This window comes from Emydura macquarii, unplaced genomic scaffold (genome assembly GCF_026122565.2).
Source record: "Emydura macquarii macquarii isolate MOO-44397 ecotype Brisbane River unplaced genomic scaffold, CSIRO-AGI_Emac_v2 contig_1876, whole genome shotgun sequence".
NCBI lineage: Eukaryota > Metazoa > Chordata > Testudines > Chelidae > Emydura > Emydura macquarii.
Genome location: NW_027132013.1, coordinates 9,759,418 through 9,786,708, shown reverse-complemented (window position 1 = coordinate 9,786,708; position 27,291 = coordinate 9,759,418). Strand labels below are relative to the sequence as shown.

General features: G+C 42.4%; 1 protein-coding gene across 1 annotated transcript in view; it reads right to left on the bottom strand.

Moving 5' to 3' along the window:
- The window catches only part of TTC17 (tetratricopeptide repeat domain 17), an 82,469-nt gene extending 59,443 nt beyond the window's left edge, over window positions 1-23,026 (bottom strand). Inside the window, exons 1-9 of the mRNA XM_067557583.1 lie at window positions 22,849-23,026; window positions 8,087-8,176; window positions 5,711-5,880; window positions 4,487-4,598; window positions 3,460-3,591; window positions 2,556-2,665; window positions 1,898-2,042; window positions 1,341-1,480; window positions 917-1,077 (exon numbers count right to left, since the gene is read on the bottom strand). Coding sequence (XP_067413684.1) covers window positions 917-1,077; window positions 1,341-1,480; window positions 1,898-2,042; window positions 2,556-2,665; window positions 3,460-3,591; window positions 4,487-4,598; window positions 5,711-5,880; window positions 8,087-8,176; window positions 22,849-23,001 — 1,213 coding nt within the window. The 5' untranslated portion in view covers window positions 23,002-23,026. The remainder of the gene's footprint in view (window positions 1-916; window positions 1,078-1,340; window positions 1,481-1,897; window positions 2,043-2,555; window positions 2,666-3,459; window positions 3,592-4,486; window positions 4,599-5,710; window positions 5,881-8,086; window positions 8,177-22,848) is intronic.
- Window positions 23,027-27,291: the final 4,265 nt, after the last annotated feature.

The following is a 27,291-nucleotide window of genomic DNA, read 5'->3' as shown; positions in this document are numbered from 1 at the left end:
TCTGCAGTTCCTGCTCATTTTCCTACAGTCCTTTTGCACTTCATCCAGCTTTCCTGGCAGTCAATCTTTTCCAAACAGATAGGCACAAGAGTGCTGCTAACTGAGAAAACTGAAGGGTTGCTCAAATGCTGGAGATGTAGGATAGACATAATCCTTTAACTACAAATGTCCTTACTGCTGTGACATTACATTCCAAATGTTTGTTCTCATAGTGCCTTGAGTGTCCTGGGATTTACTCAGAATTCACTCAAGTCCAGAACCTATAGCTTACCGCTTATCTACTCAAAGTTAGTGCTGGGTGTGGACATGGAGTTCATTAGCTTGCTATGCACACCCTACTACATGTGCACTAAAAGTTTTGTAGTTGAAATGGGAGTACAAAAAGCACTACAGAACTTTTAGTGCGCTGTACCGAAGTCCACATGGCAAGTTAGCGTGCAGCAAACTAGTGCACTGCAGATACACATCCAGGCTTCCTGCCCAGCACTAACTCACTATGTAGACATGCCCTTAGAATATCTTATCTAACAATAACCAAATATAGTTTAGTAGGAGGGATGATTTTTTTTTTGCCAGATGTTTTCCTGAACAATTTCTCTGCCTCCTAAATTTTCCTCATCTCCATTTCTAGGTATGGTGGACTACAGTTCCTCATTAAGTCAGTCAACATGTACTAACTGAGGGCCCCAAAGAACAAACTTCTTTTTCCTGAAACTAAGAGTGTTACTTTAGAGATTTTTGCCTTTGCCACACAAGGACCCATGGACTGATCTGAGAACATTTCACACACAACTGTTTCAAAAGCAAAATGAAATGGCCACCTGAGAGCATCCCAATATGGGAGTGAATTGTTTCTGTCTGATTGAAAGTGACTAACCTTACTCTTTACACTCAGTACTCATTACAAAATTTGTACCTAGTTGTGCCTCTTTTGCCATCTGTGTCTCATGGATGATGTTCCTCAGGATTTGCTCCTCCTGGATCAGCTTGTGCTTCTCCAAGATCTCCTGTTGCCTCAGGTAATGGTCATGCTGTTTTTGATATTCCTTCAACTCATTTAACGTTCGCTGAAGTGATCTTAAAATTTGATACCAAGAAAGGTTTATGCTGAATTGTTTTAAACATTAGCTTTTTCTGTTTCACATTAACATGAAACTTTTGGTTGCTTACAATATTTGTATGATTTATGACTATGCAATAGAGTAATGAACTGTAGTAAGTTAAAACATATCACCGTTTTACCACAACAGTGAGCAATAATCACAGGCACAAAACAGAGAATGAGACCACTTGCATATGAATTTTTGTTAGGCTTCTCAGGGGATGTATTTCTCAGTTACCTATGCTGAGCTTCCAGTTTCTGTTCAAGTTTTTGCTGACAGAGGACCGCGTGCTTCCTTTTTACAGCTTGCTCAAACCCTGGTTTGGCCTGTAAAGCATGATCATAACACAGGACTGAGTGGTTGTATTCCCCAAGCATCTGAAGAATGATTGAAAGAGAGAGAAAGTTAGCCACTGTTCGGCAATATTTAACAAAACACTTCCAGCGATTAATAAAGATAATTTTACTTCAGTTTATGATTTCTGTTTTAATCAGCAGCCAATCTCCTATGAATTTGGAACCATGTTGTTTGGTAAATCAACTAGAAGACTGGTGTTGCTCTAAGATGTATTTTCAACAGCAGATACAAGCTTTTCTTTGTAGCTGAAAGATTAATTTCTCTGCAAAGAGGTCTGAATCCAACCAATTTAAAACATCAAGCTTGAATGATGTGTGAAACTTATTGCAGGATTGTTTGATCATTCCTCTGTATTCTAAAGTGCTGCAACTGTAACCAAAGAGATTATATTACACTATCTGGTTTTCTGCAGTTCTGGAAAATAAAATCTTATTTACTGCGTATATGTTTCCCAAAGTGTAATAGCTGGTAAAGAAGTCGCTGTAATCCAGAGCTGAATGGACCACGATGGCTGCATCTGCTGAGAAATGAGCCCTGTGTAGAACATTTGCCAAGTTTACCAGTGCAATATCTTTATTGTGCCTAGAGAAAGGAAAAAAAACAAAAACGGTTCCTGATGAGCATCCTTATGATTCTCACGTGCTCTCCACACATATTACAAGGGCTTTCCAAAACTAACAGCAGTTAGTAAATGTTGGAAGTATGCAATGCTGACTTCATGCCTTAAATGCATGATCTAGCCAAAATATATTCTAAAACATGACACCTTCTGTATAGAACTTGGCCTATAAATTTGTACTAAAAGATGCAAGATTGTCATTCTTTTGATATTGTCAGGTTTGTGGATTACTGAAGTGAAAGACTGCATAATTCTAATGTAAACTGAACAAAACTATTATCCTTTACCTCCTGGTTATTTGACCCTCTTAAGAACTATTTAAAAAGTAGCTGCTTAATAGTGGAACACAGTCTACTGAATAGAGATGGCCATCACTTATTTTCTTAGGATATAATTTTCAGTAACTAAAAAACTGTGTATTGTTTAGGATAAATAGTAAGCAGACTGGAAAAGGAACCTGTATCAACTGCTCTCACCTTGAGGAGAAGTGGAGAGCACGCATGGCACACTCCACTACCTGATATGGCTCATTCTTTATTCGCCAATAAAATGAGGCCATATTATACAGCACCCAGGAAGAAGAGTTCTGTAAGAAAAAAACATGAACTGTAAAAATGCAAGAGCCAAGGTATAAACCAACAAGCTGAGTACGCTTCCTAATTGGTATGGGAGGCAAAAGTTAAACTCTGAACATGCCTTCCGTTACTCCTATCCTTCTGCAACAACATGGGCCCTCAATAGGAGTTGGGAGTATTTAAAGGGAGACTGAAATCAGCATGTAAATGCATCAAGGGTATTTGAACCTCAACATTAACTTTCACGAGGGTGCTGGTTTGGAATGAGAGAAGTGCCTAAAGTGACAGTTTAAGCATCAATATTTTTATTTTAAGCTGAATAAGGAATGTATGCTGCAGTATAGTGTGGAAAACTCTGAGAAAATGGCCATTTTGCTTCCATTGTTTTCTCTTTTTGATGCCTTTACCCTTTAACTACCTGGGCTCTATTCCAAATGTTCAGGCTAACTTGGCTGTAAAGGTGATGGGCGTGTATTTTTTGTGGTTTGATGAACTACATCTCACCATTTACTAAAGCTGAACTTTAAATCATGTCCATTTACTTCTCTGGCTGCTGATCCTCACGGCAGTGATAGATATGGCTTCCCATGATGTGTTGACCTTCCAGTAGAAAACACTGAAGCGCTTCCCTTTGTACCAGGGATTTCAATATTTGTTGGTACTTCCGCATGATGAATACTATGTGACCAGACAGTACCTACCTATAGTGTTCTATACTACACATACCAGGCATATTCAGCAGCACAAGAGCTTCTTCGGGCTCTTCTTGGGCATGCTACAATTATAAGGTTCCCTACTGTCATACCTTCATTAGACCTTCATAAATGTGATGGCCTATGTCCTCTATACTTCTTCCTAAACGTCGGGATAAGTAAATGGAGATAGGATCTTCTTTAGGTAACAAGGGTGCAGAAAGATTAACTCTCTCTTGAACACCCTAAATTGAAGAAAGAGAACACAATAAATGTCTATTGAAAGTTTTATAGAGGTTACAAGAGTACAATAAAGCAGATTTCAGGAAAAATTACAATATATTTTATGCTCCTGTAGCATCTTCATATCTTCAATCTCAAAAAACTTGACAAACTAAGCTTCACCCTTGAGACAAAGGCATTATACTCTTTTACAGATGGTAAAATATTAGAATGAAATTAATGCAAACATTTCCAAAAGCAGCTTCTCATCCTGGACGATCGGGGTTTCCCCCCCCACTTAACTTGAGATAACTAGGACTTGATTTTCTGCAGTTCTGAACACTAGCAGTTCCCATTAATTTTAGCTTTAGGTGCTGAGTACCTCTATAGAGTGTCAGGCTTAAAATGTGTCAGACTAGGCACTGCAAAAATCAGAGCACCCAAGAAGTGAGTGGACGCTTTAAAAATTATGGAAAATGATTTGTCCAAGGTAACACAGCCAGGAATAGAACTAAGAAACCCTGGTTCCTGCTTCAACTGCAAGAATATCCTCTCTTATTGCCGCCCGCCCCCCCCAAAATAACAAACCCTTCATTAAAACCATTTCTTTTAAAGCAAACTAAAAATAATCAAGAGATACACATTAAGGCCAAGCCTACACTAGAAACGTTGTCATGACAGTAATGTTGCTTAGGGGTGTAATTTTTATACATTTCTATATCAGCAAAAGCCCTGGTGTAGATTGAGGTACACGGGAGGAGCTACATAAGGTATATGGACAAAAGGCACTCTTTTGCTGGTATAGGCTGCATTCAGACTAGGAAAGTTTACCAATCTAGCTAGAACAGCAAATCTCTTCTCGTGTAGGCTTGGCCATCAGGCAGGAGGAGGAGAAACACCTTGCAATTATCTACTTACCCTTAGGTGCTGAAAAGCATGAATGCTATATGGAAGATGTAGAATTTTTGTACAGTCTGGTTGTTCTAGGTCTGGAGGTACAGGAGACTTTGTGTCTATATAGTCTTCTGGACTAAAACCAGAAAGCAACATATTAAACACAGTGTCCATAAAGTTAACGAGAGGCACTAGTGAAAGAGTTAGTCAGGAATGCCAATATTTTGTGCTAAAAACTGACCACTTTTAATGAGCTAACTTCTGACTTTGAGCTAGTTAGCACCACTGTAGCACTCCCTCAGATTTCTGAGCCATTATAAAGGGATAGGAGTACTGCACTTTCGGAGCTTGGCCCAAAGTCAGCGAATTGTTAGCTGTCTTAGAAGAGAGACTGATAGTTAGAAAGATACTAGTTGGGAGATTTTGGTCATACACTGAGGAACATCTGTCCACCCATTGTGTTTCTGTTGTAATTATTCTTCCCTCTATAAAGCAAATTGCAATATATTCTGACCAGAGAAGTCAGAGATTGTGATATACAAATATTATGAACTGTGAAGAGAAACCTGTAGAAGCTGGAAAGGGGGTAGACAACTCAGCTCTAGGGAGAGGAGGTTTTTAATAAAGTAACCCTTCTCCGGACCTAAAGTGCACACATGGTAAGACAGGAAGCTCAGGCCTGAAGAATGGCAGATGAACCACCAAAAAAGTTGAACTTCACATGGACTATTCATATTCCTTTTCTTTTCAAGCACTGGGGTTAGGTAACGTTTTATTCATTAACTTTTTACTCTGGAGATGCAACTTCAAATCTGTCTTGGGTTAAAAATGAACTTGGTGGTTTCAGTCTGCTCCTCACCAGAGGAAGTTTATCCACCCTCAAAAAACACCTCAGTGTACTTGACACACATGACCGACAGTCATTGCTCAGGACATGTCCTGGTTTGGAACAGTAGAATCTTTATAGATCATCATAGACCGACACTGGCAGAGCTGTATGGAAGCCCCGGAATGCAACACTACAAGTCAGGACTGAATTGCATTAGTTTGGTGGAGGAAAGCAGTGCTCCTCTACATATAGTGAAAACCCCTCTAACATTAAACACACAATAAAAATAGCTGCTATCCATGGGAACTAGCAATTTAAAAAAAAAAAAATTATCTGTTTGAACTTTTTTTGACCCCTCTCAGATATTAATTTTCATTTTGTAAAACCTCATTAAAGGGACAAGAGTCTCATCTCATTACCTGATATCTTTGCTCTCTAAGGTGATGTATGTGCCATCATACAGATCCAGGTCACCCAACGGCACCTTTGCTTTAATACAGTCTGGATCCTCTTTATTATGCCTTTGTTCCAGCCCTGTGTCTCTGTCTTCATTCTCCTCTATATGAATTTTCTGAGCAACTAACTGTTTCTGCAGGCATAACAGAAATAGAAACAGGCATATATTAAGGACATAAGCTATCCCCATTGATAGGACACTTCCTTAAACCAAGTTTCTTCCTTAACAAAGCAGCCCATTCAAACAACCACCACCACCTAAAAAGGTCTCCCTTCTTCTCCCTTAAGAAATCAGAGATATTTTCCTTGATTTCAGTGTGTTTTTTAAACAGATATTTTGATTTAGCCAAAAGATATATACACTTACAGAAAAAAACAGCATGAACTGACCAGACTCTTTGTTTCTCCCACTGTCCCTGAAGTATGATCAAAGACCACTCAAAATTCACTATAAGTAAATTTACAAACAAAGAGGAAATGCTACCATATGAAGTGTAGACTCCTTGTGACAAGGTGTACCAGGCCTTCGCAGCCCCATACTGGAGGCCCCACTGCTCTGCTGCACCCTGCCCCAGGAAACAGTTGAGAGGAAAAGAACAGCCATTTTCAAAATCTGTGAGATCTGGTCCTCCAGTATCCAGAAGAGCTGGGGACTAGCAAAAGCCAATCAAGGCCCAGCAGGCCAAAATAAAAAGAGCTGCCTGTGGCCAGCTAGTCAGTTCCGAGGTGGAGCCAGAGGGGTGCCGCCTAGCAGCAGCCAGAGGAACCAGACCAGGCCCAGCCTCATTACTAGAGGCAATCAGTGGCAGATGAAACCTGCTGATTCAATTCCAGAGAGGGAATTTAACCCAGAAAGGGTCAGAATCTATTTTGTTTATAAATTGGCCCAGAAGGGCAAGGAACTGTTTTTAGTTTTGAGTTCATTATGCCCTGGAAGGTATTTTGGACTGTATGACCTGGCCAAGGGCCAAGCCACAGAAGACCCACAAAAGGCTGACTGACAGTCTGCAGAGGGCGCTTGTAGCCAAAGAGAATGGTAGACATGAGCAGACAGCAAGAGAGCACTCAAAAGGTGAGAGCAATCCACTACACTCTTCCTGTAGCATTCCTCAAACCTTCGCCCCCCCAGAATAAACACAAATGTCATGGCTGGACTCAAAGAACTTGATAGGTTTACAACCATGACTATTAAGACTTCTGCATGCTAAGCATGATCTGAGTTGGGCAGGGTTGATGGAAGAGTTAAAAATTCTGCCCCCGCCCATTCTTCACCTCATGAACAATTGGGCAAAGGAATTTTTGTTTTCCCAAGAAACATCAGTACTGACTATCGCTGGAAGCAGGACAATGAACTGATCTAGTATAGTAAGTCATAATTGATTCTCACCTAGAACTGCAGGTAGAACATCCATTAAATATCAGAAGAATTTATATGCATGAAACAATGAGATAATCAATATGCTCCTTTAACTTAACATTGCAGCAGAAAAGCGTTCAAAAGCACAGTATCATGCAACTGTGAATATGGAAGCAATACTACATAAAGGTATGTATGCAGTTACAGCATCATGTACACAAAAAAGCTTTTCAATAGTCTGCTTATGTAGTGAATTATTTGTTAAAGCACCAATTGCCTGCCAGTCACTTTCAGAAAGCTGAAGTGACACTGATCCTACTATCCTGAAGAGTTTACAATCTATTCTATGCATTTTAAGTTGCCTATAAACACAGTATTTAGGCTCCATTGCAGTGATTTAAAGACTACATCAAACCCCTTGTCAGAGGAGCTGGGCTCTCATCCCTTCTCCCTTAATAAGGGCCTGAGAGGAAAAACATAGGTGATTTGCTTCCTGGTCTGTGCAGGAGGGTCAATTCCTGGAAAGAAAAGTCATAACTGAGAGACAATGACAAGCATTGTGGGAACTGATCAGCCACAAGGACCATTCTAAATAGCAGCTAAACCAATTTACAACTCCAAACATTGTTTCTCTGTATAGCAGCCTGTGGAATGTGTTACTCCAGGTGACAGAACCATATAATTTAGTAGGAATATTTTTTAAAAAGCTCATGTAGGTTTTATGGATAATGTTATGAATATTAATAATATCTTTAGCAATGCAACCCAGGACAATAATGCCAGACTTACCAAACTTCCGGAAGAAAAAGCCTACGAAGTCAGGGAAGAATTCCTTATTCTTCCACTGAAACAGCATTGCACACTCGGACAGGTTAATTACGTTCCCTGCTAACACCTCTCTCCTTACTTGGCATTTACATAGCCTCTCTCATCAAAGCAATTGACAAACAGTAATGTATTAATCCTCACAACACTGCATTACCTCCAGCTCTTTGAGGTAGTTTACCGTTGTTTCTTGTCTCATTAGTATCACCAAATCATGAGGATGTTTTAAGTTCATTGGCGAATCCACCTGCAAGACAGTTTAAAAAATGTAATTGTTTAAATTTGGAGAATGTTACAGCTGTGATAAATGGAGTTTTAAAAATAAAAATTAATGTCATTCAGCTAAGGCTCAAACCAGTTTTATGCAGCTGTTGAACTAAATTCAGAAGTTTTTATTGTCAGACATTGACAGTGCACCCGTTATTCTTCTGTATTACAGTAGCACTTAGAGCCCACAGTCAATATTGCAGCCAGCTTCAGGGCTCTGAGTTTACAATTCAGTTGGGGATTTAATTTCAGCCCTATTTAAATACCTTCAGGTGTACAGCTTCCACTCATGATAATGGCAAATGGATGATTAAACCCCTTATTTTATATGCATTTCTAAAATGCCCATTACTGTTGTACCAAGGACCTTAAATAGAAATTGCAGTGATCAGTTTTAAAATGTTTCCATCCATGAAGTAACATAAGCTAACCATCACCTTGACGCACCAACCTATTATCAACCCTTTTCAAGAACATACTTACTTCGACTGGAAATAAATGAGCATAACAGTACACCATGAAGTGTCAGATCAAGACCAAAGCACATTCCAGAGTTTAAGGTTCTCAACCAAAACCACCCTGCTTCTGTCTCAATAGTTCATATGCTGGGACTGGTAACTCAATAGCTTGTGTCCTCCCTTAGCTCTACTTCACACATCTCAGTGGGCCAATCAATCTGTAATTATTTACACAGGCATGGGATTATCAATACTGTGACGCTGGCTGGATTAGGGGGGCCCTTGAGGTGTATTCAGGAGCTCTGACTACTCCCTTCTATACCGATCTCGCGTTGGGGGTGTCTTGCTGGATGGATTGGGGGGGAGGGGGGGCATTTATTACATTGTTTAACATCAGTATGTCAAAATCATAATAATTCATATGAGATATGCCATGTCATGTACTGTTAGAAAGGTTATAATGTGTTAAATAAGATGTTTATGTTCATATGTTATATCTGTAATGGAAACCATGGACATGGTTGATATATCTGTATTTCAATTGTGCTGTGTCTAGGCAACACCCCAGACAGGATGGCTGCAGAACAAAAGCCTGCTTAATCATAGAGTTGGAAGGGACCTCAGGAGGTCACCTAGTCCAACCCCCTGCTCAAAGCAGGACTAACCTCAGCTAAATTAATGGCCCATTAAGAAATAAATTAATAAAAATAAGAAATAATCCTTTAATTAATGAATAATAATTAATAAAAAATTAATGGCCCATTAAGAAATTCACAGGTAAAATGGACCCAGAGGGAGAAGCCAGGGATATACCTGATGAGTCACCAGGACTTACTCATGTGACTCTGGACTCCATTTTGGTTCCTGCAAAATTCCACATGCAGCATGGCACAGACCAAAGGACATAAAAGGCAGCTGCACAATATCCATTTTGTCTTCAGGCACCAGTCTTTAGTCTGTCTTTCAGTCATCACCTACCTCTGAATCAACTCATCTACTGAAGCTGTGAAACAAAGGACTGAGACTCATCAGGTACTGGATGTATACCAGAGGGATTATACAAGCCTGCAAACTCCACAATTCTTCTAGAGACATGATATATATGGACTTTCAAATCATTGTATGTATGTGATTGCTTTAATCCTGTAACACGTCTCTTATAGTTTGTTTCTTTCTTTTTATAATAAACCTTTAGTTTTATTTACTAAAGGATTGGCTGGCAGCGTGGTATTTTGGGTAAGATCCAAACATATTGATCTGGTACTGTGGCTGACCCTTTGGGGTCAGGAGAAACCTTTTTGGTAAAGAGCATAGAGTTTTAAATAACTGATCTCTTTACTGGACCTAGTGTCTGATTGGGAGCCAGAGACTGAAATGCAGTAAAGGGGGCTGTGTATATTTGTACTTTGGCTTCTTGATAACCAGTGTGGGGAAACAGAAGCACTGTTTGTGGCTGGTTGGGAAGTCTGACTTCAGTGTCACGCACCAGTGCTAGGAGAATCTGCCCTCCTTTTACAGCTTGCCCTGACCTTGGCATTTTCAGGTGCCTACCCTAGGCCCGAAAGGGTCACAGATACCTCCTTTTCTATACAGAAGATATTAGCCTACTACCAATGGCAGTTAACAGCTGCTCCTTTGGCACCGGTGAATATGGTCAGCACTGTGGATTTGAAGGTTCCAGGTTTAAATCTTGATGATTAGCCACTGGGGTCCATTATATAGCAGATAAGGCCTAGAAAATTATATACCAAGAAATGTCAGGAATATTGTTAGGGTTACAAAATCAAGTTCAATTGTGGCAGTCTTTAGTTACATGATCGCATGCTGATTCTCCCTCACAGAGCCCTCCTCATCCACTGCACAAGTCAGTATTACAAAGTGTATGAGGTGGTTGTTCTTGGAATCTCTATATCATTTGCAGACATTTGAATGTGGGCAAATGCAATCAGTATAACACTCATTCAATCTATTTTAAGATTTATTCTAGAGTCCAGCATAGCATCCAAGCCTTGTAATATTTTACTGAAGTAGTCCTTTAAAATGAAAGGAGATTCTTGCTCAGAAGAATTTGAGTACCCCTCTTCTCTTCCCCCCAAAATAAAAAACACAAGTAGTGACATCCCCGAATTTACTCAAGCCATTTCCACCTGCCAGGAAATTACATAAAGTTTGGTAAGGTCACATTTCGTACTCCCCAGCATTTTCACCTCCACTAGCAGACCTTGCAGTTTACATACAGAGGTAGGAGTTTGTTTTCTATGGACAGTCATTACAAATACTCTACATCAGTATAAATCATGAGGAACATGATCAAATACATTTGCTGACTTTTTTTTTTTAAAAGGGTGTAGAGCCTAAGCTGAACAAACCATGATACTGAACAGTTTTTCTGAGTAAGACTGACTTTCTTCTCAAATCTGATACGTTAGGTTCCATATTCAAGTGTTTCATATGTTCAAAGCTTCCAGTTTCAGAAGAGTCAGAGATAGCATTTACCCTAGCATAATCTGCTAAACTAAGGAGTCTCCATGTTGTAATACAATTGCTAAGAAGGATTGACAACATCTACTGAAGAATCTGAATGCAGATGATCTTCAGGTAGTATAAGTTGATGACGAAACTCTGGATCCAACATATTCAGTGTTCCTCTTTGGTAGCCTATAAAAGTTCTTTGACTATGGCACATTAATCTCTTTGTTTTTCAGTTTACCCATTTGCAAAATGGGGATATAAACAAGACTTCCCCATCCTTTGCAAAGAACTTTGAGATCCACGGGAAAAATGTACATATCACATTAAACAAAGCAATGTTCTTAACTGAACAATCACCCACAAGATGTGTTATGGCATGCAACCTCCAAAAATTCATCAAGACATGATTAGAAGTTAGAAAATCATACTACCAACTGACCTTCTCTGGAAGCTATATCCTATGACATGTTACATCTCTACAGCTACAATCTTGCTCCTCAAATAATTCAAAAGCTATCAAAAATAGTCCTCCTGGATAATAACCTCCTCCTTTCTCCAATCCCTTTTCCAGTGCAAACACAAGTTTATCATTTACACCTCCAATGTCTTCTACAGCTTAGCCCTACCCTTCATAGCTGATCTATTAGCCTATAGGAATGCTGTGACTATTGCCCACATTAAAAGCTATAAACCTAACTCACAATAAATCTTCACACAGATAAAGCAATGGATTCTAAGGGAGGTAGGGCCTTACCCATTTCATGACTGTGAAAAACACGTCAGGGACCATGAAATAAGCCTTTCCCCATGAAATATGATCTCCCCTGTGCTGCTGGGAGCATCCCAGCCTGGCTGGGACTAGCAACTAGGGGCCCCCGGCTGGGACACTCCCAGCAGCATGAGGGAGATTGAAAGGCTCCTCTGGTTGCAGGAACCTTGGCTGCCACACACATACAATGTTACACCATCCCCCAGTTACACATTACAGATGAAAACATCAGAAATTGTGAAACTGACCAATTTTCAAATCCTATGGTCATGAAATTGACTAGAATGTACTGTGAATTTGATAGGGCCCAAAAGATAGGGCATTCTCTCACCCATCAGCTTGCCTCTGCCAGCAAGCATGCACACTGATCCTGTATCTTGTAATCAGTCTATGGGCAGGTCTCTATGTGTCATATGGAGGAAAGCTCCAAGGATTTGTAATAGTCCTATAGCTTATGAAATAAGACAAGATGTTTCTATGAGATGCGCAGTAAACAGCAGTTAGTTGCCATGCTGGCCTCTTGTTCACTGCAGTAGTTGTCCCAACATACAGTTTGTGAAGTAAATCTTCCCCTTGGGAATGGTTCTTTTCTTCTCCACTAGCTAATACATTTCCTAACCCAGAAGTGGTAAGCAGCATGTGTGGTTCTAGAAACATTCTGAGGAAGAAATCAATTTTGTCTTTGTAGGTCTAGTTCCCACAATTGCATACCATTCACATTACAAGTGGTGTGTGTTTAGGAAGTACCAGCCTATGCCTTTGCCAGTAAATCAAAAAATTCACACTGAAGGTATCTGCAAAACTGAGTGAAAGTCTACAGTTGCATGACAGAAGAGCTCATTTAGACCCCGTCCACATTGGATCAACAACATTCAAACATGGTTGCTGCTAGCAGGATTGTAGCAGTTTTTCTAAAAGGTGAGAGTAGATTTTGTTTTGAGAACTATGCAAGACAAGTTGTACTGCAGGTTATAATCTTAGCCTGAGTTTTTAATAGCACAATTTTCAGGAAAAGAATCTTTGCCACCATGTTTAAACCACCTGTGTAACTTGCATAGTTCTGACAGTTCTCACAAATCTTATGACAGAGGCCTTCACGTTTCCACTTCATCACGATAATGATGGCTTCAAATAAAGTGTATTAACTTGTACTTGGTTGTCATGCTACCTTCACACTTCTGAATTAAGAAAAGGGAAAGCAGCTGCATCATTAGTATGGAACAGCATAAGACTGTTTAATCTTTGCACATTTCATATGTTAAAAGTGACATGTTGATGTTTTATTCTTATGCTTCCTGTCACACGTAATAGGAAATGGGGGTATCCAAGGAAGTAGTGAGCAGTATTTTTCCATCACTAAGATCCCAGTTCTGTGTCTGTATGCAGTGAATTGCAGGATTGGGGCCTTTTAGTTTCATATTGTGAACAAGTGGTGGTCCTCCTTTCTCATACCAATGCATATACACTGGATTTGGCCCAAATTTACCCCTTTTCTGCAAAAAGGGGTAAATTCATTTGTAACATGACCCCATAAACCTTGGCCTCAGCATTCCTCCAAACTCGTCTGTTTTTCACCTCTCTGACCCTCTTTCAGGTTCCCTCTGCCTCAAAGACTGACTCTTGAATAGGAACTAATAGAAGCTACCTATTTTACACTTGCCTTGGCAAACAAATAATTCTACATCTCTTTGACTGGTCTCTACACTTGACCACGCATACCAACACAATCACTATTTCAATCTGACTAACATCTAACCACTGATCTTATCATATATGAACCTATACAATTTATCTTTGTCAAGCACACATCAGCGACAGGTGCTTCACCAAGCATGTGCCATTATAGGTTAGAAACTCCGAATCATCTGGAACAATCAAGCTAGAGTCTGATCTACATTTACATTTGGTGTTCTGATTAATCTCTTCATGCTGGATGTGCTGGTCAATGATCACTGACCTCCAGCCATGATCTCCTCAGAAATGCTATCAAAGGGAGCTGTGCTCCCGGGATGCTCCCTCCTCCAAAACTGCACAATGAGTCCAGCAGAGCTGGAGGAGAAACTTAGTAAAGCAATAGGTCAGATAGCCAGGCAAACTAGCATTTACAAGGAAAGTGAGGCAGGGGCTCAGTTTTCATTTTCAGTTAATCAAGTTTGTTGGTCTGTCAACACAGCCAGGAAATGTAGGGGCAGGCCAACAGACAATCTGGCAGGCAGGCAGTAATTTTTTTCGTTTGTCTGCACTGGATTTTGGATTGTCCCAGGCTGCTAAACTGCATTTTTCCTCAACTGTCACCAAATATACTATTTTCCAGCAACCTAGCCCCTCTCCCTCTACATACAAGTACATACTAAGGTTATTCGGACATCAGTAATGCACTAACTAGCTCTAAAGCCATCCATGAACCATCCTGATGTGGAGACTCTCCCTTGTTTAAATATAATTGTGCTACTAGTTTAAACCTCTGATGAACTGTTATGTAACTTTCCTGTTCCTTTGTTTGGTGCAAACGGAATAGGGGAGCGAGAGAACACATATAATGGGACTATGTGGGATTTTATTAAGATTTCATTGGTGTGATATAAACTGCTCGTTAACCTCCCCAGCCAAGAAAAGTTTAAATGCCACACCCTGGATCTGTTCAGGCCCTTTCTCTAGGGCACTGTTTCATTGATTGCACCATCAACCTTTAGAAACCCTCCAAATCAAGTAGTTCAACGTAAATCCAAAAGCTACCTTTCTCCTGACCCAGGAAACTCCTTGCCAGAGCCTCCATATTCCTGTCAGCTCTTCCCCAGTTCTCCTATAAGCCATCTACCTGGAAGTCACCCTGCTCCAGGCCCTGCCACAGGAGCCAGCCTGCTTCCCACAGCTCTCCCCCCTTAAACTAAGCTCTTTCAGACTTCACAGAAATCAGGGCCTCACCAGGCAATCATCTGACCTTTCCCAGATGGGTTGGATAATGCCATCTACCAGGCCCAAACACCTGTTCTTACAGGGGCTGGCTGCCCCTTAAAGAGGCAAACCACCCTGTTACACAAATTCGGTAAAGCTGTTTCTCTCAATCCATGGAGCCATGAATGAGTTAGGCAAGTAAATCTTGACAGCATTGCATTTTGTGTGCATCATGTGTATTGGTCCTCTCACTTTCTCTGCTTTGCAACAGACTAAGTGCATAGTATTAGTTTTGCCACTGCTCAGTTGAGTCTTAGTGACAGCCACAAGTGCAGTATAAAGTCAATTATATACTGGTCTGAACTTTACAGCCAGGTTTGTGATACAAACGGGTTTATATCCATTCAGCACATATGCTCATAATATTGTTAAAAAGAGCAACGACTGCTGTATCAGTAGTTTTGCAGGAAATATTTCAAGGTGGTTGCAAGCCCATCAAAAGGAAAATATATTAACTACTCCAAAGGATGATAAACTTGACCTGAAAACAGCAACTAGTTCAACAGCTGAAACTCAATGGCTCGGTCATTACTGAGACAATAGAAATCCCTACACACATTTTTAGTATAAACTGGAACAGTAGTTCTCAGCCTTCTCAGGCAACTATACCAGTTTACTAAAGTAGTATGGACAAGATCTCTCTCATGTACTGAAATTCTTAAGTTTGGGCTCAGTCTTGTCACCTTATTGCAAGGGGGGGAGGGGGACATAGCTGTCTCAGGCTTGTGACTAGAGAAGTGATTTCTGATGTTGAGGGCCTTAAAATACAGGCACCACAGGTCAACAGGAGCCAGTGAAGAGTGCAACACACAAGCATGAGATGTTCTCAGCATCCTTCCTCCTTCCCCCCCGCAAGGGTACAGAATGCAGCACCTTGCACAAAGGCTGGAGTTTCTGTACCGTCTCCACTTTCAGCTCTGGATGCAGAGAGTAACTTGTAGTGCAATTTGCAGAGAAATGTACGCATCATTGTGCAAAGTGACAGTCAGGGATCGTGTTACTTGTCACTGTCGCTCATTTAAGTATCCAGGATTAATGACTAACCTAGTAAGAACTCGAGGCTTCATATTACGTTCTCATCACCATCATTTAAGTCTTGCCTACATTTAATTGATTATGTCTACACTCCAATCACAGGGTACAACTGCAGCACGAGTAGACATATCTGAGTTAGCTTTGATCGAGCTTGCTTGGGGGGGTCCCAGAGCAATGAAGCTGCAGCAGCCCACACTTCAGCTTATACTCTACCAGCCTACCCAGAACCCTGGGTAATTACGAATGGGGCTAGCCTGACCTGACACACAAGCTGCTGTGTCTTCACTGCTCTCAGACCTGACTTAGCTCAATTAAAGCCAGCTCACATGTGTTGGCTCAAGCTACCATCATGCCCTGTGACTGCAGTATAGATATACCCTCATGCACCCACACTTCAGATACTTGATCTTCACCTGGGCTACTTCTATAGCTCTGAATAAATCAAAACCTCTCAAGTTCAGGTCCCATTCCTTAAATTAGAACTATACTTTCTTTCTTACTTCTTTGCAAATACTAACCTTGACAACAACCTAAGTCACGTAAGTGCTAACTATTAACACCAGATTAAGACCTTAGTCACCAACCAGTGTTCTCCACTTCCCATTTAGTTTGGCAATACTAAAACTGGTAATAGAGTTGAGCCTACTCCAAAGCTGAGCCTCATGACTGTAAACAGGGAGTCTCCATGGCAGGCTAGAATTTTCTGTGAACAGAAGATGGGAAGCTATGGAGGCACCAAGGCCCAGAACAGAGGCTCATAAGGAAGGATATGATTCTGTCACAGAATCCATGATTTTCCAGAACCTCTAAGATGTCTTCCAGGCTGGGGGGCCGCCAAAGCAACAGCTCCAGGGCTGAAGCAGCAGCTGGGGTTGGGTCAGCCTCGCCCTCGACCTCGCCTCTTCCCCGGCCTGGAGCAGTTGGCAGAGATTAGCCCTTAGCAGTGCTCTGACTGTTAATTCTCCCCCTCCCTGAGGTATTTTTAGAAAAAGTCAGGGACAGGTCATGGGCTTCTGTGAATTTCTGTTTATTGCCCGTGACCTGTCCTTGACGTTTATTAAAAATACCCATGACAGAATCTTAACCTTACTCATAATTAAAATAGGGACTGGGAGGCTAGAAAACCAGTGAAAAAACTGTGAAGCAGTAACATTGGTTTGGTACACAGAGCAGTAGCAATTGAACCTGAGAACTAGTGATTTGGAAAAGCTAATTAGATCATTCAGTAGTACACTGCAGGATACCCAAGAGCGTGAAAATCAGACAAGTCCCTACTACATGTGGCCTCACTTAAATCACCACACACAAAGTTGCACTGCCTAAGGGCTCCCGCTGCCAACGTTTGAGAGAAAAAGAAAATACCTGCAGAGGACAGTCCTATTGAAAATGTGTAACCACCTGTCCTGCTCAATTCAAAAGTTATTTTTATTTAATAGTAACAATAATTACACAATTGACTGAATGACAAATTATTCTGGTAACAAGACAGACACACCTGAAAAAATTGGGGACTTAACTAAAAACCAATAATGTTTTGGAAAATTAAAACAAAAAGATGCACTGGCGGGAATTTAGGTTCACACTCAATTAATTAAGTGCATTATCTACTGGTACAAAAGGGAGTATGCTCTCAAGTAGCACCTCCTAACACCAGTGTGCTTCCATCACTGAAGCGGTATATAGTCCCTCTCACATCTTGTTGCTGTAGGTAGCGGAGGGCAGTGTTGCAGTGCACTGATTACAGCACTCAGATGTTACAGGATCATATTTTGGCATTTGAAGAAAGGGCACTTCCTGATGCAGCAATGAAACTAGACTCTGTTTCAATCCTCTTGGCAAGGGAAATAATTTCAGTTGCTCTGTTTTTTTAACCTTATGAACATTCAAATAAATTAAAAAATTAAAATTCAATGCAGACCTGCTGAGGTGAGAATGCAAACTCAATGACCATACACCAGCTATTAAGGTAGGATTTTTATGTAAATTAGATTGAGATTTCTATAATCATCCCCTTTGGGATTAAAACAAAGGAACAAGTTCAGAGATGGGAAATAAATCAAGATAATAAGGCCACTTTGCATAATAAACCATTCCAATGGGAAGGATACAAGATCTCCAGCTCCACATTAGAAACGCGTTTACAATATGCCAGACAGTTCCTTGGTGACAATGTTAACAGCGCACAATTATCACATGTTCATCCAAATTGAGGTCAGAAAAGTGTACACTAGCTGCAGGGTCATCCCTGTGTCCTCTAAGTTTGTATTTTTTAATAAAATGAGTTATTTTAACAATGCTAGACAAGACAAGTTAGAGATTGTTGCTTTCTGCATTAAAACAAAATTATTTGAAGTTCAAAAAAGTTCAGATCATTGATAAACTACTGAAATGCTCAAGATTATAAGCACTTTCTGCTTGGTAGAGTTTTCCTTCACAGGATATGCTGGATACATGTTAACTTACAAAACGTTCCTTGCTGAAGTTAACTAATGCTTATGCAGCAAAAACTGTAGTCATCAAAAACAGATAAGATTACAACCTCAGTTATTCTGGTGCTGTACTGCATTTGTATTTGCTAGGATACAAACCTAATGACATCTAGATACTGATGATGATAGGTTCAGTAGAAATACCTATATATCAGGGCTCGACAAACCCCAGGCGCCAGGTCGCCATGGTGTCTAGGAATTTAATTCTGGCGCCTAGTATTTCTGCCAGTGAAAGACTGGGCTCCGGGGGGAGTGGCTGCCACGCTCTGGCCAGGGCACCCCACCGCTGGGCCCACATTGTGGGAGAGGGGCGGGGGGAAGGAGCAGGAGCGGAGAGCAGCTGCTGCGCTCCGGCCAGGGCATCCCACCGCTGGGCCCAAGTTGTAAAAGAGAGGCGAGGGGAAGGGGCGGGGCCAGGAGGGGAGAGCAGCCGCCATGCTTCAGCCAGGGCGCCACTGCGTCCATGTAGCGGGGCCGGGAGGGGAGAGGAGCTGCTGTGCTCCGGCCAGGGTGCCCTGCCGCTGGGCCCACGTTGTCTGGCTCCTTAATTTTTGGGCTGGCTCCTAGCTACAAAGCAAATTTGTCAAGCCCTGCTTTCATTTAATAGTTATTTATATATAGCAATCTTCATTAAATAGAACTCTAGAAACTTTTTAAATACAAACTATACCTCAAGATGCTTTAATAGAAAGGGAAGGAGAAATTAAGAAGGATCCTGCTCAGGGAGAATCTTTTCAGCCAAGATTGGAAAGGAGATGGGATTTGAGGAGGCAAAGATCTATATAGAGTGTTAAAGATGATGCAGATACAAAGGGGGCTTGCTCCAACAGTGCTGAGACTGGAAAAACAGACAGTGGTTGATGCTAAACAAGCAGGGGGTATTTTCATATTCACTAGCACAGCTTTATGCTATTGCAGTACACTTCCAGGTCTTGACACAACAGAAGTGCTTATTATTTTGAATGAATCCCTGGGGCAGCTGATCACTTTTTATTTATGGTGTATGCTCCTTGAAACTTGTAGTACCTAAGCTGAAGAGGTGAACTAAGCATTGGGCACACATGCAATTTTGTATTTGGAAGAGCTGATAACCATATGCTTCTTCAGTAATATTAGCAATTGCACTGTAAAAATTCAAATTGACAATAAGAAGAGCCAGGCATCCCCAACTAGAACACTGAGAAAAACACTGCTGAATAGGTGTTTCTTTTCCTGGGTATTTCATACTACCTTCTAAGTACCACAGGATTTTTAGCAATCAGAAAAATCTTCCTGGAAGAGAAAGTAGCACTAGGACAGAAGCTATTACTTTCTCAATTGGAATTTCCCATCCATTCTTCCTAACATCCATCCACAGGATATAGATCTTACTCAGGAAGATGCTCCGTCTGCACAATTGCACCACCTTATGAAGAATAGTAAATTACAAATTACTGAAGAGAGAGCAATCTCACCACACTACTTATAGCCACAGTACATACAACTTAACAGTTCATTTCCCTTAATAAAGTTGGGAGTGGATAGATGCCAGTTTGATTTACATTATTTGGGGACATACTAACTTCTGTGGAAAGGAAGTTAGGTTAAAAATAAACAATTTACAAGAAGCTTACATTTATAAGGCCCTTTTTACCCTGGAGCTCTTCATACACTCTGCAGATGCTCAGTTCAGCCACCTTTGGGATGGAACTTGTCAGCTGTTTAATAGGGCACAAGAACTCCACACAACAGTTTAGGACAGTGGTTCCCAACCCATGGCCTTCGAGGGCTTTCAAAGTGGCCTGCCTCTCCCCTCCCACTGGTTGCAGAAGGGAGCTGGCTGCCTAAAGACCAAGTTGGAGCACTTTGCCTTGGGTCTAAAAGACTGGTGCAGGCTCCTTACTGCAGCCAAGGGGATGGGAGATCAACGCTCCCCTCCCCCTAGCTGTAACAGGGAGCACGGCAAAGTGCTTCGCCTGGGTCCCGAGGCACTGGGGTCCTGCTGGAACCAGAGGGAAGGGAGCACTGATCTCCTGTCCCCCTGGCTGCAGAAGGGAGCTGCTGCCTAGGGACAGGATCATGTTACAGGTGGAGCGCATGGGGCTACAAGACACATGCTGTTTCCCTGCTGCAGCCAAGAGGATCAGAGATCAGTGAGCAGGGAGGCAGCCTCCTCGCAGAACTCCTTCCATCTGGCTGCAGTGGGGGGAGCTGCTGGTAGAGACTGGTGGCCCTTCAGGGTTGTAAAAATTATATCTGTGGCCCTCAAGCCAAAAAGGTTGGGAACCACTGGTTTAGGACCAGAAAGTATGCTATCTAGATCATCACAGCCTCATAGTACAAGTGGAAGCAAATATGCATATAGCTAATGAGTTCTCTCTCTGTATTTCCTGTTAATAGATCTTTCAAAAGCTATGCCTTATCTGTTTAATCAAACTGTTTAGATATTCAAAAAGTATTAGTGACTTTAAAAAGAAGTGTCAGTGCTTCATCTAGACTACGGTGTCAAGATTACAATACATGATGCACATGAGATGCTGGGCACTACCAGATTCCATTATTGTGGATGACCACCTGATCTCCCCACTTGAGTCAGCAGGATCAGAAGAGAGAGAAATCACAGACAAAGTCCTACTCCTTCCTGTTTATGACTCCAAGGATCCTCCCCAATCCTATAAAGGGCACTTTCACCCTAATTAGAGGCATCAAGGGTCCAGTCCATAAAAAGCGGTTCCCCCTTTCTATTTGAAACACTGAAGATGGAGATTTTTTTTACACTAGTCCCCACAAAGTTGCTCCCTCTTAGAGAGGTAAGACACTTGATGTCTAAGTCACCCACCTTTCCCTCTTTTCTCTGATTCACCTATTAGAGAAAGGGAGAAGACTCCTTGACTTTCTCCTCCTTTTCCTTTCAGAATACTGAAATGGCTTTTGAACGGAAGTTTAGGCTAAAAGTCTATTTAGTGTAAAGTAGATTTATTGTTTCTCTTTACAATACTGAGGGAACAAATTGGTAAGAAAAGAGCAAACTCAATGGTAACTACTTCTCTTCAGTAATTGAGTGAACTGAGAGACAGAGTTAGTATCAAAATGAATAGCTGTGACCAAGAGTATACAAATACAGTAGAGTTGAAATAAAAACTAGCTGCATTTCAGTGCAAACAACATAACTTCCTTGTCTTATCCTAGACCAGCCCATGGGAACAGGGAAGAGAATTAGGAGAGAAAATCCCAAACTCATCCATACTTTAGATTTTAATCATCACCAAATCAAAGAGATTCAGCTACAAAAGCAACAGGCACTGTAGTCACTTTTCCATCATCTTCCAGATAAAGGACACTGAGATCTGCTAATATCAAAAGGACTGCCTGACAGCTTCACCACAGGGTTACAGAGCACTTATTGCATAGGCGGACCAAGTTACTTTAATGCTGTGACTCAGAATTCAGCTTTTTTTTTTTTTTTGGGTGGCACCATCTATAAATCTGAACATCCTTAGTGAGTTACATCCAGTCACTGAACCTGAAGGCTCAAAACATAACTTTAGTCTGAACTTAACGGTAAGCTTTCCCAAGTACTTAGCTCTACTGCGTAATAACCTTAATATCTTGTGAGGGCCTGCTGGGTTGAGACAGTATTTCACTGGCAAATATTACAAATTTTCTAATCAATTCCTAGAAACTGTGGTGCTACTTGAAACAGGCATTCAGCCAAGAGGCATCACAAGTGAAGAACTAGCCGAGCAGTTCTGAGTACCAGCTAGTCACTGAAATGAGCTCTCAAACCAGCCTGGCCTTGGCACCACCGCACTGGGTATCACCCCCCAGAGCCAGTATTACCCCATACTAGACTCAAGGACTAGGAAGAAACACCCATTCCCTATGCAACAACCGTCAGGGAGTTTCTTCTGGAGAAGTTACCCGGGGACACCAACATGCCTCCATCTACAAAAGGAAAGGATCTCCTGACAGCTCGGCCTGACTCTTTCAGCATCTGCGCTGGACACTCAAGGGCAGAGACTAAACCCCCATCAGCCGCCAAAGGAAAGAGGTGGGAGGAGAAAGCAGAGACCGGGGGCCCTGCCTGGGGCACCGACCTGGGATCAGGCCCCACTAGGCCCACCCTGACCGGCGGCAGCAGCAGCAGCAGCAGGGCGATTCCCTTGGAACAGGCTCAGGCAAGAACAGTCGCGCTGGGGAAGGCGCGCGGGGGGGGAGGAGGTGTTGGAACGTGTCGCCAAGGCGATGTCTCCAGGAGAACGCAGCGAGGAAAGAACTGGCACGAGAGGCGGGAGGGGGGCGTCGGGCGGCTGAGCCCACAAGGGCGGGGTGGTACCCTGCGAGATCTCCATGGCGACAGCAGGGAGGCGGGGTCCATGTCCCCGGTCTCATTGGGAACTGGATGTCCCCACGCTATGGGGGAGAGGGGGAGGGGTTCTTCCTTGGGGGGGGGGGGGCTATCTCCATGGTGACGGTCTCTATGGGCCTCCCTTACCTGCTGCTGTATCTTGCCATCCTCGGTGACCACCCAGTGGGTGGTGGCGGCGCCGGGCCGTGACCCGAAACCCAGCAGCAAGAGCAGGCCCAGCACCCGGCCCCACACCGGCCAACGCCGGCCCCACCCGGGCGCTCCTGTCTCCGCCACCATCTTCCCTGCTCCCGGCCTTCCTGCACGACCCGGAAGCGGAAATGCTTGCTCCGCCATTTTGGGGAGGGAGTGGGGGGCGCGGTGGGGGCGGGGCCTGCCCTGGGCGTCTCTCTGTGGCTCCCCTCGCTCTGCCGCTGCTGGGCTGTGTCAGAGGCGCTCTGGCTCCCTCTGGCGGCCTGTAGGCCTCGGGCTACACGTCGGCGCGGCTCGGGGGCCGAGACGGAGCCTCGAGCGAGGTGGGCTGCCTGGGCTCAGTCCTAGCTGTGGCCAAGGCTGTGCTGGGAGCAGGAGAGACGGGAAGCTCCCCCCTTGGGGGGGCTCGCAGGGGACTCAGCTGTGCCCAGGGGGTTGGGCCTCTCGTCTCGCCCAGGCGAAAGGGCTGGAGCCAGGAGGACAGCCCCAAATGCCCCTCCCCTGTCATGCCTGCTGCCGTAGCAGGGCCTGTGGTGTGCACCCAGCTCTCAGCGCACTGCCCCCTCCCCCATCTCAGCTTTACAGGGGATGAGCCCAAGAGACACCCCCAGCCACTCCTGAAAGGGTAGCAGGGCATAACAGCTGCAGTGATGGTCCCCTGCCCCAGCCACTCATCTCTGCGGCTTGTTGGTTCATCTGGCTGGTCATTTAAAGGCGGGCATGGTTAAGGAGGTTGAAGTGTGTGAGGATAGATCACAGTTATGTGAAGATCTGCACTATCGATGCTGAATAATGACTCATTTTGGTGCCAACAATTGATAGTGCAGGGGACCTGTCACCCCCCCCCCCTTTTTGTTTTCCAGTTGAGAAAGCACCTAGCACAGACCCACCAAGGGGAAGCAGAGCTTGAGGAGCCCGGGCAGGATATCTGAATTCCACTGAGGTCAAGTCAAGTCCAAGAAGCTCAGCAAAGCATAAAAGCTCATATTCTAAACATCTGCCCAATCTAGTGGGAATGGCACCTCCATTTGTCTTAAGGAGGCAGAAGTGGGTAGAGCAGTTGTTTCTCCATACTGGCTCTTACATGAACGCCTGTGGCCCTGACCCAAGTGGAGCACCATTGTTGCTGTACTTAAAGCTGTAGAAGTGCACACACCCATGTGTCCAAAAGGTAAACCCAGACCAAAAGTGAATCCTGTGAACTCTTCTTCCCTCTTCACTGCATGCTGCCTCCTCCCCTGCATGCTCTTTCTGTCCTACACAGCCTCTTTCCATTCCTTACTTCTCCATTGTAGCTTATTCCACCTGCCTCTTACTTTCATTCCTTTACCTTGTACACTCTTCCACCATACTAAGGGCTTAAAATTTACTCGACTCCTAATAGCCAGAGAATTAAACTAAAATGATGGTGCTACTGCTCAAGAGCAACACAGAGTTGAAAAGTAAAGCCTCTTTCTTCTTCACACCCAACCCCAACTGCTATGATTCCTGCCAAGATGATGTCCTTGTTATCCACTTTGGAGCTCCCATCTTTTGCAGGCTCCAGATAGCCACCAGCTAATAAATTTGATGTGTTTACATCAAAACACCTCTGGCTGCTAGGAATTTTCCCCTTCTAAGTCTCCTCACTTCCCCAAGGTAGAAGAGAACCTCCCATAGCTTCCAATTTTAAGTTTTCAGCTCTAGTGATTAGTTCTAGTGGTTTCTACATCAGCTGTGCAAAACTTACACAAATGAAACCAGAATGAAGTCAACCTGCTCTTTTCAATTTCACCAGGGTCCACACAGTTTCTGCTAGTAACTGAAAACTAACAAGAGTGGTCAGTTTGCTCTTTGCTGTGCCTTACGACTTTGAGAAGCTCCAGGGGTGCTAGAGTTGTCTGTCAGCAGATTCAGACAGACATGCATCCATAGTTTTATACTTTTACTTCAAATTTGGAAGATCATCTTCAAACTGACATCGGCTACAGCCTTTGATGAAAAACCCAAACTATTCTTACATGGTACCACCACAGTGTCCCATCAGTAGAAACTGTTTTTATTTTTTGGTGGTGGTATTGTGCAAGGAGTAGGTTGAAGAAATTGATTTAGCAATTTGCTCTGAAAGTGTTCATCCTGATTTCCTGCAGAAGTGAGTTCCTGCAGAAGTAAGATTTTTGGGCCAGTCTATGAGAAAACGCTTGTTTTTATTTGGAGAAGACTCACGATTGAGGATAGTTCCATCATCTTAATGGAATGAGACTGGCAAGGGAGGCTGAAATGGTCCATCAGGGAATTTGGGCCATTCCTACAATAAATAGGCTTTGAAGTCTATTTCTAAGCTGCAAATATTTCCTGATCATTTGCGGACAGGAAGCTAAAGTCTTGTCTTCAGTGTTATTTTTAGCAACTGGCATAACTACACTGATGCAAACTTCTATCATAGATCCAGTCCATTTGTGTAAATCTGTGCAGTTTACCTCAGTTTCAAACAGGTAAAGCCTAAGACTTCAAATTAGTCATCTAAAAAGAAAATATGGTTGTCCCAAGTTTTGGGGTTATGGTTCCATTCTCTCAGGTACATTAAGATGAAATTTTGTAAAGGCATTTTACTGCATCCCTCGTTTTGTTTTGTACTATTGGGCCAGGATTTATCATTTGTATTTATCATTTTTTTAATGTTCACACAAGTCTTGTTTAGTTTTGTCTTCACTTTAATGTAAATTAATGCCATTTCCACTACTAGGCAGAAATGGAGGCTATATCATAATTTATTTAAAATACTAGTAAGAATTCTAATGCCTTAAATTGTATGCATGCACAAAAGCACTACATTGTATATCACTTGACAAACATATATCTAACAAAAACCACAAAATAAATGAAAAGTTCAGTCATCCAACAGTATATACTCTTCACACTCCTCCATTCATAGACACAGACTTCACTAACAGCAGAACCACCATCTGCTAACACGTCACAACTTTGACTCATGTCCCACAGGGATACCACAATTTCAGCATCTCCTTTCCCCACCCTCCCACAGAGCAGAATGAAGGTTGCAACGTGTGGTTTGTGTTGACTGTGCTAGCCTAAGCTTTCTCAGTGAATTTTAAAGACAGGGTGGGTTTGAAGGGTTTAGTAACAAGCTACAGTATTTGTTAGGTAGAGGGCTCAAAACCTTTCATTGGAGTCAGAAGTGATTTTGTTTCTTAAAATTAATTAAAAATAGACAATTTAAATGAAATTTATTAACACATTATCTTGAAAATCTTCAGAAAATTAAGCCTATTTCCTGTAATACTAAGTTCAATTCCTACTTTAAGAGAAGCACTGAAGAGAACCTTAAATAAGGAATACCAGCACCTGCATAATTATGGATAATGTCCTCCTGGCTAGGAATCCAGATTTCCATATACAGAATAGCCCTACCTAGTCTAATCTTTTGCTGCCCACTGTTGCTGTTGAATGGAATGCTCAATCTGAATGCATTCACAAATACATTCTGTCTTTCTCCACCTTCAAACTCACTGAGAATAACCTCATAGGTACGGAAGCATCTGCATTAGGCTGTTTCACTCATAGTGGCATCAGATCTTGGAATGTGCTTTGCTAAGCATTTGAAGGCTTGTTTTTGATTAAAATGTGGAAAACCAAGTTCTGCTACTTAAGTGCTACAGGGAATTAAGGTCAGTACTCCCCCTCAGATCACAAGCTTGAAGGTATATGGAAGGATATTGAAAAACTCTTAAATATGTAGTTGCACTATTTGTTGTGGATTTGGTTTTTTCCATGTCGTTGTATAGGCAGTCATTTATAGAGCATTCTTTTTCCTTCTCCTTACTACCTGAGTAAAGTGACCTAGCAGATTAAGGTATACATTGCCATAATTGTTGTAATGAGACAATTCTATTTGGTTTTCTTACTGGGCCACTGTGTGGAGTCAAAGCACTGAAGCCATATGATGATTGCAGTAGGCCTGGTGAAACTGACATCTGCCATAATGTGCAAACTTTTTCTCTATTAAAATCAAATCAAAATCTATCTTACAGCTCAGTTTGCAAGACTCTGTAAATTGCTACACAGCCTATTCAGATTTGAATGGAAACATTAAACTGTTGCTGGTCTTTTTGGCAGGAAGCTGAACTTTGCCTTTGAACTACCTGAAAAGCCCAAACCTCCCTCCCTACCGCTCATCACAATGGACAACACATTCTAGCATCCCTAGCCATGCTCAACAGTGCACTTTCTGAAGGTACTATATTGTGTGGCTGACAATTAAACCCACCCTTACTCTGACTGGCAGCAGTACCCAATATCACTGAACCTTCCTATGACTTCCCTACTGAACTTTTCTGGAATGCAAAAAACTTGACATATGCCTGTGCTCTGAAAGCA